The following is a 16,458-nucleotide window of genomic DNA, read 5'->3' as shown; positions in this document are numbered from 1 at the left end:
CTAGGAAGAAACACACTCATATCTCTGCATAGGAATATTAATGGTTGGAATATTCTTACCGACAATTTTCCTTCTTCATATACTTATGTGCGAACACTTTTTGTAACTGTATACACTTTAATCAATTAACGGCACTCATTTAAAAAAACATCTTAGAAATAACTGGATTAATTAACGGTCACAATACACACAAACGTTCTTGCATAGATCAAACCGCTTGCACTACATTTGACATCACTTAACTAATTCAGTGTTCTACCAACAACTCTTGTACTAAGGTAACACACAATAATTCCTTAACTTGAAGTTTAATATGCACAGTTGCCTACTCCTTCGATATCAATTTAATCCTTTAGGTACCATAATTCTTAACACCGCTATCATTAAACTCAACTTTGTTGCCTCTAATTATTCTCTGGTTACTTCGTGCTATGCTTCAAGTTTCCGTGTGTCCTTGAAAGGTAGGCCCTGAAACTAAATCTCAACTCAAGTATTGCTAGTCTATTTAGTAGTCACTCAGCTGTTTTCCGTAGCTATAATTGTTATTCTACAACTTATTAGCTAACCGCCTCTCGACTAGTAGACTTCATTTAGCTGCTTGAGTGACTTGCCGACTCGCTATTATCGCACTGTGATTTCCGAATGCTCCGATTCCAACCTAATGCCAATCTCTCTCCCATAAATCTCTAATGCTCTAATCTCCTAATTTCCGCGTTCATTGCTTTTTATATTCATTCTTCCCACCTAAATTCTTCTTGTGATTTCTTTCTAAACTCTTTTCAATAAACCCACGTGGTGTTCCAAAATGTGCTCGCTCACTTACATACGTTTCCATGACAACAAAACAAAATATAATAAAATTGAGCTATTACATAACGTTAAACATTACAAACAGGAATAAATAGAGAATATTTACATTTCAAATAATGCGCAGTTAAATTATCAAATACAAGTTCTTGTAATATTAACATAATTAAAATAGCTTAATATTTAATACAGTCTTTTCATTATTAATACATATATCTTTGATTAAATAATTAAATATTAGACAAAATTAAGGTAGTTATATGAATATTAAATTGTAAAATAAGCTGTTTACATTAAATAATATTTACACAACTCTTGCTTGGTATATGGTATATTATGTTAAATGTGAATGAGAAAAAAATATATATATACAAAACAATTTCATTCACAGTTTAACACTAGTACTACAATCATAGGTCTCAACACTGACTGGATTCAAGTCATTCGATATCATTAGCAGCACCCCCCCCTCCCGGCTCTCCTGTTCTCTCTATCCTTCCTAAAAATACTGTACCCTTGACACTGTTGGATTGTGATAGATTGGGATTTTAGGAACTCCTGTCTTATCACAATCTAACATGCGTTTCCAAACAAAAAAGGAATATAAATACATGTGATTGCCTCTGAGTATTAAATTAATGCTATATAAATATATCAAGCAATTTTTACTATGAGAAAACAAATAAGTGTGCATTTAGTACCACTCACAAATGAGTTAAAATCAATAATGGAAGTGTAAGCCTTTAGCAGAGTTTTATAAAGTAATATGTACTAAGAGATATAGAATGTTAGCACAAGTTCAAGATTGGGGGGAGTGAAGTCCAAAGGTCACGGAGCAGTAACGCGAGGGAGCAGCTTGCCCCAAGCAATAGCATGACGTCAGCGTACGTGCAATAGCAGAGAAAGCTGGACGCCGTGACGTAAGACCACGTGAGTGTGTTGGCTGGACATCGTGGAATGCGAGAAATGCCGAGAAAGAAAAGTGGAAATAAAAGGGTCAGGCACTCCCTCACGAGAGGCTTTTTGTTCCTGGATCTCCTGGTGTGTTCGTCTCGTGGTGCCGTGAAGGGTGGCAGTGCCTCCATTCCAGAGGATTTTGATAAAGGCAGCAGCGGAACTCGCGGTCATATCTCCGCGGAAGGAATAAGTCCGGCAGTCCATAGAAAGCCAGATTGGAGCACGTGGACATTTCGTTTATGGAAAGGCAGATTTCGGTAGACCACTGACGTGATACAGAACAAAAGGGCAGATAAGTAGACTTTATTTGTATTTAGCTGATTGTGAATGAGAGATTTGTGCCACGTTGTAAAAAACAGAAGAAAGAACATTAATGATATTAATTAGGACTGTGTTGCTATGATATAGAGAGGGTTTCCTTAAATCTTACTGTCTCCTATTGTGATAGAGTTACATAATATGTTAGAGGAGGTTATGAATATGTCTAGAGTGAGGAATTGCTATTTAATGAAGGGATTGTAAAAGATATAAATGCTATCTTGTGTGGTTTGATTGAACTACTGAAAATGAGTTATTGTGATAATAATGCATGATTAAGGTAAATATTTAAGAGTATAAATAAGAATCTTACTTTAGAGAATTACAGCATAATCAGTTTTAAGTATACTTATATTATTGTATTATTTTAGCTCTATCCTGACTCAGGAACTCCCTTAAGATGTGAATTAAGCATATTGTATTGTATGTACATATTTATGATATCTAATAAACCTTGTTTTTGTATCTAACTAAGACTATCTGCGAATTTAGGAATCCAATGCACCTCTTATAAAAGTAATACGAACCTATGTGGGAGACTAGAGAAAAGTAGAGTTTGGCCACTTCTGCAAAGTTGCTAGGTATCACTTAAGTACTGTCTTGAGATCACCTCTTGATTGATAATATTGTTTAATCTAATAGCGCTAAGTGGCGCAGCGAAATATAAATTTTCTTGGTGTTTTACGAGAGGTAGATCTCAGACACTCTGATATTCTGGTGTTGCCTTGATCTCGAGCCAATTCCATTGTCCCCCAGAGGTACCACGTGATACTCAATTGAGAGTTTAACGGGGATTTGACCCAAAGATAGAAGAATAGATATATGAGTAGAAAGTAAGACACAACAACACTCAATACTAGTTAGTAGGTCTGATTCTGATAGCCAGGTCTCACTAATGCCTACAATCTGAGGTCACAACATATTGGCTAAGGCAAAAAACTCTATCCCTTTATTTCTGATACTGCCGGTATTCATGTACATACATAATAATTTACTTGTTTGTTCTTTTGTATTGTCTTGTCTGCAGTCTGTCTGACACAGTTGGACAACTTGCAGATCTCTATTCTCTAATGTCATGCACATGTAGACATGTTTGCACACATTTCATGAGTCTGAACCGGACAAACAGAAACCCAAAATCATTCTCTCCTTATCAACATTTCCATGGCAAAGCCCATTCGCATCATTAACACAGTTATATAACATTGTCGCTCTTACACTCACATTCACACCATTCCTCCCATTATAGTTTAGTTTCCCTGACTCTCTGTGTTAGGTCTCGTATCAGTTAATAGGTTTTCCAGGCTCCTGATACCAAACGCATTCAGGTGTAGGCCGTCCCTCTTATACAAATCCAGTCTTCTCTCAAACTGACTCCACACATTCAAAAACTCTCATCCATTCCTTCTTCACAGCCTACACATCGAATCATTTGCCATCATAGTGATGTAAAATACTAACGATTTTCACTTTCTCATTTGTCACTTTCACCTCTTCCAACCACCCTTTCATGTTCTCTCTCATACTGAACTTATTAACCAGTTAAATCGTTAGTACCTACTACAACTATGATTTCGTTTACTTTTCTTGTCTGTTTTTGAATTGCTTGCGTTATATTTTTAATTTTCACTCCAGGAAAACTCGATGTTATAACTCTCTCATCTATAGCATGTTTTATTATAGAGTTACCATTACAAATAACTTCTTCCTTTTTACTAACAATGTAACTTACCCGATTTCCGCTATTTCCTGACACCTGTTTCCTTGCTCTGTTGTTTCTTATTTTCCTGTTCGTTTTTCTTTTTCTTCCTATGCTCATTTAAACATCTCAACTTTTTGCAATTCCCATGTCATCTCTCTGATGATCTGCTTCAACTTCGCTATTTTGGTGGTTATTTGATTTTTATCAACCTCCTCCTTGTTAGCAGGGCTAACCTTCTTGTTCTCGCCTGCAGTGCTTTTTTTTTTTGCATTACAATTTCTTGCCCTTTTTTGGCACCATTTTAAATGTATACCAGATATTGAAATATCTTAATAATAAAAATATGTGATAAAATACAAATACACTATAAAACGCTAAAATCTACACTAGTATACTACAAAACACTAATTTTCTAAGGGAAAACATAATAAAAATACTACCAACTTTACAGGAGCAATAAATTCGCTGACCAATCACTATGTATCCTCGAACCAGAATTAGTATTGAACTGTAGAATTGATTAGTTAGACCTAATAGGATAGTTTATAATAATACTTTGGGAATGCTTTCCATAATTGATGAAGAACATAGTTGTAACAAAAAAGTTGTCAAAAGCTGGGGGAAGGACAGGTTTCTAGTTAGAAAATTTGAAAAACAGCTGTTTTTTAGAATACTCAGTTCATAATTGAAGAATACATCTCTAAGCTATGCTAGTCTAGACAGATATAGTTTAAACTCAGGACACGGCAAGATCAGTTCCTTGAAAGTAGAAACAAAGAAGAATTCAGATGAAACCAGTAATATCCTGAATTCACAAGATGGATAGGCATTATTATTATTATATATATATTTTTTAATTTAAAAGTGTTTAGCAATTCAATGTGAAATTCTCATGGAATGGCTTTTGGTATGAATGTGATTGGTTTGATGGTTTGCCATAAGTTTTGGTACTATAAGAATGAGTCTGAGTTCAGAAAAATTACTGTGGCAGTCCTCTTGAGTTTGTGTGCCAGGAAGTAATATTTAGACAACTTCAGAATAGTACTTTTTGAGAGTAATTATTATTTTTTATTAATATTACCCATTAGTAACAATGAACTGTTAAGAAGTGAATAACTTTGTCTATATCACCTGAATATAATTCAGAAGCATGTAAACAAAGTAAAACATTGAAAATAATCATGTACATATCTTCAGTGAAACAAGAATGTTAGCTAAGTTTAAACATAGTAACATCTGGCTTGACTGTTCAGTGGAGATAATGCATGTTAGGATATGTATAATAGAGAGAAATTAGAATGAAGTTTAACACAAAAGTCCATGTTAAAAACAGGGAAAAAAAACATTACAACTGCTTAGGATCAGGGAAGATTCTAAGCTATGTTCTTCACTTTTAGCATGGTGTCATTCCTATTCATACCAGGGTAGCATAATTCAAGGGGAGTTCTGAGAATTTTTTTGTGACTTATGATGAGATTGGTTCCAGTTCCATATATTAAGTATTTTTAAGAGGTTTCAGCTTTCTGTAATCTTTGTCTTGTAATGACCATTCAGGCTTTTTTGTCTCCACCACTAACAACAGCTCCTTTCTTTGCCTACTGTATGTAGGTATCTATCAGGTTCCCCTGTGGCTTTCACATCTTTTATTTTGGCGAATGGGCTGTTCCACTGAGAAAGAGGATGGGTGAGTGAGAACATGCATTATGATGAATCATTTAATTTGACTCAACATGGCATCAACTCAGAATTAAAAAGCTACAAAGGTCTTCTACAAAAGGCATCTTAGGCAAGAAAGGAGATTTCTTGTTCAACATCAGTTCTGATATCTTGTTACATTACTTCAATATGAATTGGAGTAATAGTTCATCCATGCTAAAAATGTGGAAGATCGTGATCCTATCATCATCATCAAATTCCTGTATGTACCATCAAGGGGTGTACAGGTTATGATAGTACTGCATGAAAAATTTACATTGTTACTAACTTCCTATCTACAATTTTCCTCCAAATCAGTCTGTTACTTGTCAAGACTCCAACATTATCAGATCTTATATTTCTGTCATCTAAGGCACTTTGTAACGTATCAATCGATCTATATCTTGGTCTTCCTGTGGGTCGTTTTCCTGTCAACCTGGCAGAGAACATTTGTTTTGCTAATCTTTCTTCGCCCATTCTGTTTAAATGTCCATACCATCTTAGATTAGCTTTGCTAACGCATTCCTGGATACTAACAATGTCAAGTTCTTTCCTAATATCCTCGTTTTTAATATGATATTGCCATTGATTCCATCTGTTCACGCCTATAATCTTTCTCAGGACTCTCATATCTGTGGTCTCTAGTCTTTGGTCAAGTGTTTTACTTCTGACCCAGCTCTCAGATCCATAAGTTAAAACTGGTTTGAACACTGTCTTGTATACAGCTAATTTAGTGTTCCGACTAATTTCTCTCTTATTCCATATGAATTTATTCAATTGACTTCCCACCATACCAGCTTTGCTGATTCTGTTGTCTATTTCCCAATTTAATTTACCATCTTCACTAAAAGCGCCTAAGTAGCTGAAATGTTTTACTTGTTCTATAGGTTTGGTTCTCCATTCACAATGCAGTTCATATTTTCAATGTTTCTGCCTATTTTTATTGTCTTTATCTTTTTAATGCTGACCTTCATACCATATCTATTACAACAGTTATTCACTTTAGTCGGGGAATTTTGCAGACTTGTAGCTGATTTATTTAGAAGTATAACATCATCAGCATAAAGTAAAGAGCTGACATTAACATGTCCAATTTTGATATCAGGTTTAATACCACTTTCTTTCATAATGTGATCCATATAGATAATGAAAAACAGAGGGGATAATGTACATCCTTGTCTGACACCAGATTTAACATCGAATCATCTTCCTGTACTTCTTTCAATTCTAACTGCTGACTTACAACTCAAATAAAGATTTAAGTATTGTATGATACAATGTCCCATTGACATCGTATAACTAACGTTATGAATAGCTTCTCTCTTGGCACCTTGTCATATGTCTTTTGTAGGTCTACAAAACTTAAATATCTTTGTTATATTCCTATGATTTCTCAACTATTTGTTGTAAAGTGAAAATCTGATCCTGACAGCCTATATTTGTCCTGAATCCAGTTTGTTCTTTGCCAGGCTTTCCTTCCACAATCCTTCTCAACAGCTTCTCAAGTATACTTGCATAAATCTTACCAGAAACACTAGAGAAATACCTCCATAATTCTGACATTGTTTTATTTCCTTTTTGTATATGGGTACTATGAAAGCTCTACTTCAATCATCTGGAATTCATCCCTCTGTCCAGGCCTTCTGAACTATGCAATGTAGCCACTGAAATACTTTTATACCTCCATTACTTGAGCATTTCTGGTCAAATATCATCTACTCTCACTGTCTTTCCACATTTCAGTTTTTTGATGGCTTTTTTTACTTCAAGTATGGATATGTATTCCTGATTGCATGCTTATTGAGTATTTTTTACCACTGTGCTGTGACTGCTTGTTTCATTTAGCAATTTTTCAAAGTAATTACTTCATATATCAAAGATATCTCTTTCTGCAGTTTTCATGTCACCTTTATCATCTATAATTCCTTTTACTGCACTCTTTCCTCCTTTTCTGAGTTTTTTCAATAACTGCCAGAATATTTTGCCACCTTCCTGATATTTATTTTCTATGTTCTTGCCAAAGTCTTCCCATGACTTTTGTTTAGCTAGTTTTACACAGTGTTTAGCTTTCTTTCATTTGTCTCTGTATTCTCTAACAAGCTGACTAATTTGCCAGGAACTTTTGATATGCTTTATTCTTTGACTTCCCTGCCTCTTTAACTTCCTGTGTCCACCATGGAGTTCTAATTTTTCTATCCTTGCAGACAATCTCAGCACATGCCTCTCTGGCTGTATCAATGAATGTTTTCTTCAGGGCTTGCCAGTGAAACTCCAAGGTTTGGTTCTTGTTCTCAAACTCTTTCAGTTTTTCTTGAATAATGTTTGTGTATTTTAGTCTACAGTTCACATCTGAGAGTTGCGCAACTTTTATTCACTTTAAAACTTTCTTACATGTTCTTCTTTTTAATATGAAATTCAGTTTTATCCTGCTCAAAACTAAATTGTGATCACTTCCAATTTCAAATCCTCTGCACCAATAAGAAAACATCACTAACAACAATAGCATAGTCACTGAGACGTTTCTTATTCCTTGCTTCTTCTCTCTATGTGAATTTATGCACATTTTTATGTTGGAACATTGTGTTAGTAATAACCAACATTTCCTTCTCTGCTATTTAGATCCCAAACACAGACCAACTATCCTTTTTTCATTGTGTTAGTTGCTTTCTTTAAACCTCAAAAAATTCCTCCACTTCTACCTTAGTAAGTAGACCTTCTGTGTGTAAAATAAGTCTCGTTGATCAGTTCCCCATTCTGATATTTGCCCACATCACTCTTTGATATTGCCTGTCATTAGCCTCATATTTAGTGTTGAATATTATAGCTATTCCTTCTTTTCCCTGATTAGTATTACTTGAATATAGCATTTTGTATTTATTACTTTGAAAGATCTCACCAGTTTTTGTCATTTTTTGTTTCAGTCACCCCTATTATGTCAATCTGGTATTATCCAATTCCTCAGACAGCTCCATTTCTTTGCCATTGAGGCTTCTTATGTTGATAGTACCAATGGTGAGTTGTGGTGTTTTCAGGATTTGTTCCAGTAGTTGACTTTTCACTGTTTGCCCTGGTTCCCTGCCAAAAACAGTGGAGGCCTTGTTTAAATGGGCAACCCCCCAGTTGGCTTGAAATTCTATTGTTGTACTTTTATTTTATTTGTGGTTCAAGCCAATAAGAATACAATTTGGTTGGCTAAATCCCAAATTGCCAGCCCATTCCTGTTTGCTCAGTATCCAGGTAGATACCTAACTGGATGCATCACGAGAAAGTGAGGATTGGATATTAGGTCAGAAGCCCTGGTCAGTTCTTCGCATTCCTTTAAAGGCTATGTGGAGGTCCACTCTCAGTTATACAGCTTTGACTCTTATGCACTTTCAAAAGCACTCCTAGAGTCAGATAAAATTTATAAAATAGTACCCTATTTTATAAAGCACGTAAAGTCAAAATAGTACTAATTATAGTATAAATAATAGTACTAAATGTATAATACATTTACAGCCTTTCATAGGTGTGAGTCACATAAAAATTATATAAAATCTGACTCATGAGATGTATAAAGCATTTACTTAGAAATCCTATGCCATATATGCTGTTTTTTAATCTGTACTTTTACAGACAAAAATCAAAATAACTAGATTTATTTTTGTATTTTAACCAATAGCTCTGTTTACATCATATCTATATTAATTCAGAGCAGCATGCCTGCTTACTTGGTTTAGTTCATGTTTTACAAACTTATTTAAAATGTTTAAGGTCGAAAAATATAATTAACTATATTTTTCAACCTGAAACATTTTAAAAAAGTGATCAGATAGTTACTATGAATTTAACATAGCTTGCTAGCATGGGATGAAAATAATAAATAAATAAATCGGCATGTTTTGTAATTGTTAAAATGTACTAAATTATTTTTTATTTGCAGAATGTTCAATTAGAATATAAAATACAAAGTCAAATGTAACTTTGGATAAAAGCTAGAGTTTTCTTTAATTATTACATTTATGCAGAAAAAGACTAGAAAAACATTTGTAAATAAAAAAAATCAGTTGTCTCTTTGTTACTACCCTATTTCATTTTCATATGTTGCTATCACTATTATTATTTTTTTCATCATCATCATCAAATTCCTGCCATGTACCCTCAAGGAGTGTACAGAATATGATAGTACTACATGAAAAATTTACATCATTACTAACTTCGTATCTACAATTTTCCTCCAAATCAGTCTGTTACTTGTCAAGACTCTAACATTATTAGATCTTATATTTCTATCGTCTAAGGCACTTTGTACCGTATCAATCCACCTATTCTTGGTCTTCCTCTGGGTCGTTTTCCTGCCAACCTGGCAGAGAACACTTGTTTTGCTAATCTTTCCTCACCCATTCTGTTTAAGTGACCATACCACCTGAGATTAGCTCTGCTAACACATTTCTGGATGCTGACAATGTCAAGTTCTTTCCTAATATCCTCATTTTTTATATGATATTGCCATTGATGCCATCTGTTCACCCCTCTAATCTTTCTCAGGACATTCATATCTGCAGTCTCTAGTCTTTGGTCAAGTGTTTTACTTCTGACCCAGCTCTCAGATCCATAAGTTAAAACTGGTTTGAACACTGTCTCGTATACAGCTAATTTAGTGTTCTGACTAATTTCTTTCTTATTCCATATGAATTTATTCAATTGACTTCCTACCATACCAGCTTTGTTGATTCTGTTGTCTATTTCTATATTTAATTTACCATCTTTACTAAAAATCGTGCTTAAGTAGCTGAAATGTTTTACTTGTTCCACCGGTTCTCCATTCACACCACAATTGACATTTTCAATGATTCTGCCTATTTTCATTGTCTTTGTCTTTTTGTTGCTGACCTTCAAACCATATCTATTATAACAGTTATTCAATTTAGTCAGGGAATCTTTCAGACTTGTAGCAGATTTATTTAGAAGTATAACATCATCCATATAAAGCAAAGAGCTGACATTAACATCTCCAATTTTGATATCATGTTTAATACCACTTTCCTTCATAATGTGATTCATATAGATAATGAATAACATAGGAGATAATGTACATACTTGTCTCACACCAGATTTAACATTAAACCATCTTGTACTTCCTTCAATTCTAACTGCTGACTTACAACTCGAATAAAGACTAAATATTGCTTGATATAATGTCCCATTGACACCATATAACTGTAGCGTATTAAATAGCTTCTCTCTTGGCACCTTGTCGTATGCCTTTTCCAGATCTACAAAACTTAAATACAGATCTTTGATTATATTCCCATGCTTTCTCAACTATTTGTCATAAAGTGAAGATCTGATCCTGACAGCCTCTATTTGGCCTGAATCCAGCTTGTTCTTCACTAGGCTTTTCTTCCACAATTCTTCTCAACTGTTTCTCAAGTATACTGGCATAAATCTTACCCAGAACACTCAGTAGGGATATACCTCTGTAATTCTCACATTGAGTTTTATTTCCCTTTTTATATATGGGTACTATTAGAGCTCTACTTCAATCATTGGGAATTCGTCCCTCTGTCCAGGCATTCTGAACTATGTAGTGCAGCCACTGTAAGACTTTTATACCACCATACTTCAGCATTTCTGGTCGAATATCATCTACTCCTGCTGCCTTTCCACATTTCAAGCCTTTGATTGCTTTTTCTACTTCAAGTATGGATATGTATTCCTGACTGCATGCCTGATCGATGTTTTTTACCACTGTGCTGTCATCACTGCTTGTTTCATTTAGCAGTTTTTCAAAGTAATTACTCCATACTTCAAGGATATCTTTTTCTTCCGTTTTCATGTCACCTTTATCATCTCTAAATCCTTTTACAGCACTCTTTACCCCATTCGTAAGCTTCTTCAACAACCTCCAGAATCTTTTGCCACCTTCTTGATATTTATTTTCTATGTTCCTGCCAAAGTCCTCTCATGAGTTTTGTTTAGCTAGTTTTACACATTGTTTAGCTTTCTTACATTTGTCTCTGTATTCTCTAAGAACACAAGCTGACTTATTTGCCAGGAACTTTTGATATGCTTTCTTCATTTCCTTCACTTCCTCTTTAATTTCCTGTGTCCACCATGGAGTTCTAATTTTTCTATCCTTGCAGACAACTTCACCACATGCCTCTCTAGCTGAATCAGTCAGGGTTTTCTCCAAGGCTTGGTTCCTGTTTTCAAACTCTTTCATTTTTTCTTCAATAATCTTTGTGTATTTTAGCCTACAGTTCACATCTGAGAGCTGCTCAACTTTTATTCGCTTTAAAACTTTCTTACATGTTATTCTTTTCAATATGAAATTCAATTTTATCCTGCTCAAGACTAAATAGTGATCACTTCTAATTTTAAATCCTCTGTACACTCTAGTGTCCTGCACCAGGGAGAAAACATCACTATCAACAATAACATAGTCAATGAGACTTTTCTTATTCCTTGCTTCTTCTCTCCATGTGAATGTGTGCACATTTTTATGTTGGAATGTGGTGTTAGTAATAACCAGTCCATGTCCTGAGCAGAAATCCAACAGATATTTGCAATTATTATTAGCTTTGTTCTTTTTCTCCAAATTTTCCCAAAATATTTTTGTATGTATTGTTGGAGACTTTAAAACCTAAAAGGCTGGGCCTCTGAACCCCATTGAGAGACTGTATATGTCATTTGATTTAATAACATATGCAGGTAAAATATAAACACTGTTGTATATTTTGTATGAGAACATTTACGTATGTCTTAAATGGGGGCGAGGAGTAAGAAATGTTCAAAAAATTTTAAGCCACCACTAAGAGGCATAGGTCATAGGAATTACAAACCTTTCATTTATTAGTGTAATTATATCTATTTGTATACAGTTTTTTTTAACATTGTTTTCAATCATAACTATTTTGTGTTATTTTCAGTATGCACGTGAAACTCAACATGAAAAAATCTTACGGGGACTTGCAATTGGTATTGCTTTAACTATGTATGGAAGACTTGAAGAAGCAGATACGCTAATTGAAAGTCTTTGTCGAGATAAAGATCCTTTACTACGACGATCAGGCATGCACACTGTGGCTATGGCTTATTGTGGTACAGGCAACAACAGAGCAATCAGACGTCTTCTGCATGTTGCAGTGAGTAAAGAGTTATTAAGTAACATACAGTAATTAAAATAAATCATGTCTACTTATGTATTGCTTATTAATGCATTATATATTAATAATATATTTTTATGCATGGGCAGATTTGGTGCCCAATATAGACTCAATTTTTCTGTATACCATTTTCTTGTTTAGAAATCTAATTGTTATTTATACAATATTCAATAAAGCATATATTTACACTTTATTATACAGGCAGTTCTCACTTTGCATGGCTGCAATATACATGAATTTTAGTTATCACAGTTTAGTTAAATAGCACTAGTCCCCCAACAACATGGTTAATATTTCAGTTACAACAATATATTAACTGCATAAAGTACAAACTTAGTTACTAGCTCTTCAGAGTCCATAAAACTCTAAATAACAGATGCACATCACAATCAGTGGCTAATCATGTCACTTCTCTCAAAGTCCGTTGGTGATTAGTCACTATATATCTGTTATTCATTTCATGCACAGACCTATTTCATGACAGTGAAAGCACAAAATGTTGGAAGCTGATCCAAACTTAGAAAGGAGTATGACAATTGCCAAAGCATTGACAAGATTCTTGCTTCTTGTCATAAATTAACCAACAAGAAGGCAAGCACTGTTCAAATTACTGTAAAGTTTTTTTACAAAAATATAAAACACTTTAATTCTCAATGTTTCTAATTATGATGCATTTATTTAAAATAAATATTAGTTTTACCATTTTTTAAATTTCCCTATACATTTAACTGACAGATTAAGTTTTTAATGTTTTGACAAAAAATATTCAAGGGGGCACAGAACAGTCGTAATTTTTTCCATTGATTATAAAGATCACTTGGCATGGTTTCAGCTTGCACCTTCTACTCAGATTGTCAACTGAATATAATGTAAATGTAACCTTCTATGTTTACCAAGACTGTTTTGCCATAGGAGGAAACAAATTTCATAGTTTTCACTTTTTTTTGCATTTGATATTAGCTTATCAAAGATTTGTCAACTTGATTCCTTTATCCAATATGTATCTACTGTTTTCAGGTATTATGTTTGAGCCAAAGTGTTTTGTGGTTCCTTTCACTGCATTGCAAAAAAAACATGCACCCTTACTAAGTTACTTCATTTGAAAAGTGATAAATTAAAATCAAAAACTAACTATACAGTAAGTAGTTGCACCTTGTTTGTATATTTAATCCAAAAAGTTAACATGAGTTCCTATTACTGAGATTGCACCAAAAAAAGAAAATTGGGACAATTTTTTTTTAAGTAGTGAACTATAATAGAAATTTAAGGAGTAATAATAAATACAAAGTAAATTTTCAAGTTAAACATTTATTTACAGCAGAAATATCCTAAATTAGATTAGTTTTCTCAGTAATGAAAATCAGTGTATGCAGTGTCAGCTATTATTTCCACTTTGCTACCAACAGATTATATGTTCAGGTGTAATAAAGTGATATATATGCTTATGGGTCTTTAGGTAAGTGGATAGATATCTTGTGGATGTTATGATACTGGGGACCTGAAATGACATCAGAAAGATCATGTTTGGTCTGTAGAGCAGGATTTTCAGTTACTCTTTTGGCCACAATACTGGTTGCTATATGTTTCCAACTTTTGTGGATGGAATTGTCATAAAAAAAGGGGGGGAAAGTTGATTATACTAGTTATTTTTAACTTGTCATTACAATTCAAGATATGTCTGTACTGATCATACTATAGTATGTCAGTAAATTATGTTTTGTGACAATTCTCATGATGTCTGAAAGTATATGATAGTGTCTTGGAATAGTTAGAATAGTTAATAAAATACACAGTTTAATGACAAAAACATTAAGGATGTGCTGTGCATGCCTTTCACTGGTTCCATCAATTTCAAGAGGTAAGAACTTCATTTGAAAGTGATGTACGCTCTGAACAGTCATAGTGTCAAGAAATGACACAAGGGTTTGAAATAAACGTTGAAGGAAAAGAGACTGGAATTTAGGTTCTCATGCTCATGTGACTCAGTTTTGATTGAAATCTGAATGTGAAATGCATTTCAGCAAAGTTAGTGCAGCAAAATATTTGTATTGTAAATTTTTTATGATCCTCTTACTACAGACTATGCAGACTATGGCACTATTGCCCACCAATAGTATTTTTTGTCTGTAAATTGCATGTGTTCTCATGACTGATTTGCTAGTATATGGGATGAAAAACCCAAGTTTCCGGCAGGGGAGGGAAAAAAAGAAAACTTCTACTTTCATATAAGATTGGCTAACTCATCTTCAATTGAAAAAGCCATATAAAGGTTCTCATCATGGCAGAAATCAAACTCAGGTCTTTTCCAGTCAAAGGGTACAATTCACCATCGTTCTTCCAATTGCACTATGGAGGTGTTATCTGTATTGCAAGTATGGTACCCTCTATATTCTTCATCTGTAGCTGTATCGATGTTTTCAACAATAGCAGAAATAATGATGTATTACTACAGAAGAAACTTACTTTGAAGGTGATTAAACTGACTCATATAAGCCTCTCATGCTTAGTGCAGTTACATCAATGTGATCTCCTGAAAAAGAGATGTATGTTTAGTGGAATTAAATGAAGACACATTTTAAGTCAAACAGAACCAAAAATCCCTTTCCTTAATTAACCTATAGTGGAATTACTATTTATACACATATCAAGTATTTACTGTATATCTGTGAATGTGTGATCTGTTTAATTGTAATTGTAATTGTATCATTTATTACTGTAGAGATAATGAAATCATCGCTAATGAATTACAAAACTAGCAAGGATAAGATAGGGGTTATTTCCTTCGCATAACTTAGAATAGTCACAGCTGCAGATCATAAAATTAGTACAGAAATGCAAGTTAGAATCCAAACAATTTGAATTTTTGAATTTGAATGATAACCTCAAATTGAGGTTATCATTCACTTAGTTCATTGTCTGAAATTCTCTCAAACAGAATTGAAATATGATTATTCAAAATAATCATTCAGATTGTTTTATGTGGAGCAAAAACCTGTAACAGAACAGACCAAGATGGAAAAAATCTTGCAGATCTTTGAAAATATAATCCTTAAACAATTTGGACCTGTAAAAAACTAAAACATAAAGGCACATTCAAGACCTGTACTAACTGTGTGATGAAATTAGAGCTTGGTTTAAGATGGCTTAAACATATAGAAGTAGATCTAGAGGTCCACATTGATGCTATGTGAATATATCAGAAAAGACTTATCTGAGATGGAAATCCTGGAATGCACCATTAGAACTTGGACAGAAAAAAAAGCAAAAGAAGGTAATACTTGCCGACTGCTAATTTCTTGAAGATGAAAAACTGGACACCCAGATATCCTCAGTGTTGCTGATGCTCCATCCAAGCAGAAAGGAGCCTTCATTTAAGGGGGGGGGGGGCAGTGCATAACTGAGGCATTTGCAAGGTGAATAAGAACTGAATAAGAACATGCTTTTTTATGTTTTGACCATACTTTCTGGATACAATCAACAATGATGTTTTTTTTTGGCAAAGGATGTCTTATCGAAATCTTTCATAGTTTTTTACAGCCAAATTTATTTAATTAGGAGTGTTCTGTAGAGCATGTCATGATCCATTCATTCATGTATTCACAGAATAGCTTATCACCTTTGAAGTAGAGTCTTTTTTAGATTAGATAATGTGTTTTTTTCTTCATCCTGCTTCATGAATTGCCTAGACCATCCATCCTTCATGAAGGGTGTCAAGTACATAATTTTCTAGTTCAGTTTTTCATTTTTCAGTGTTCATTCATAAATATATAATTTTGGTATTGTTCTCTTCATTTAGCTACAGATCTACTATACCGTAATAGGGGAGTTTAT

At 33.9% G+C, this 16,458-nt stretch overlaps 1 protein-coding gene across 1 annotated transcript in view; it reads left to right on the top strand.

Annotated features, from left to right (window-relative positions):
• Nucleotides 1-16,458, top strand: part of Rpn2 (Regulatory particle non-ATPase 2) — a 481,557-nt gene that overhangs the window by 248,873 nt on the left and 216,226 nt on the right. Inside the window, exon 16 of the mRNA XM_090411420.1 lies at nucleotides 12,391-12,606. Within this exon, the coding sequence (XP_090267546.1) occupies nucleotides 12,391-12,606 (216 nt within the window). The remainder of the gene's footprint in view (nucleotides 1-12,390; nucleotides 12,607-16,458) is intronic.

This window comes from Typopeltis vanoorti, chromosome 21 (genome assembly GCF_054136105.1).
Source record: "Typopeltis vanoorti isolate ZY-2024b chromosome 21, IOZ_Tvanoo_1.0, whole genome shotgun sequence".
NCBI lineage: Eukaryota > Metazoa > Arthropoda > Arachnida > Uropygi > Thelyphonidae > Typopeltis > Typopeltis vanoorti.
The sequence above is the reverse complement of the archived record's forward strand: the minus strand, read 5'-3'. Positions and strand labels throughout refer to the sequence as shown.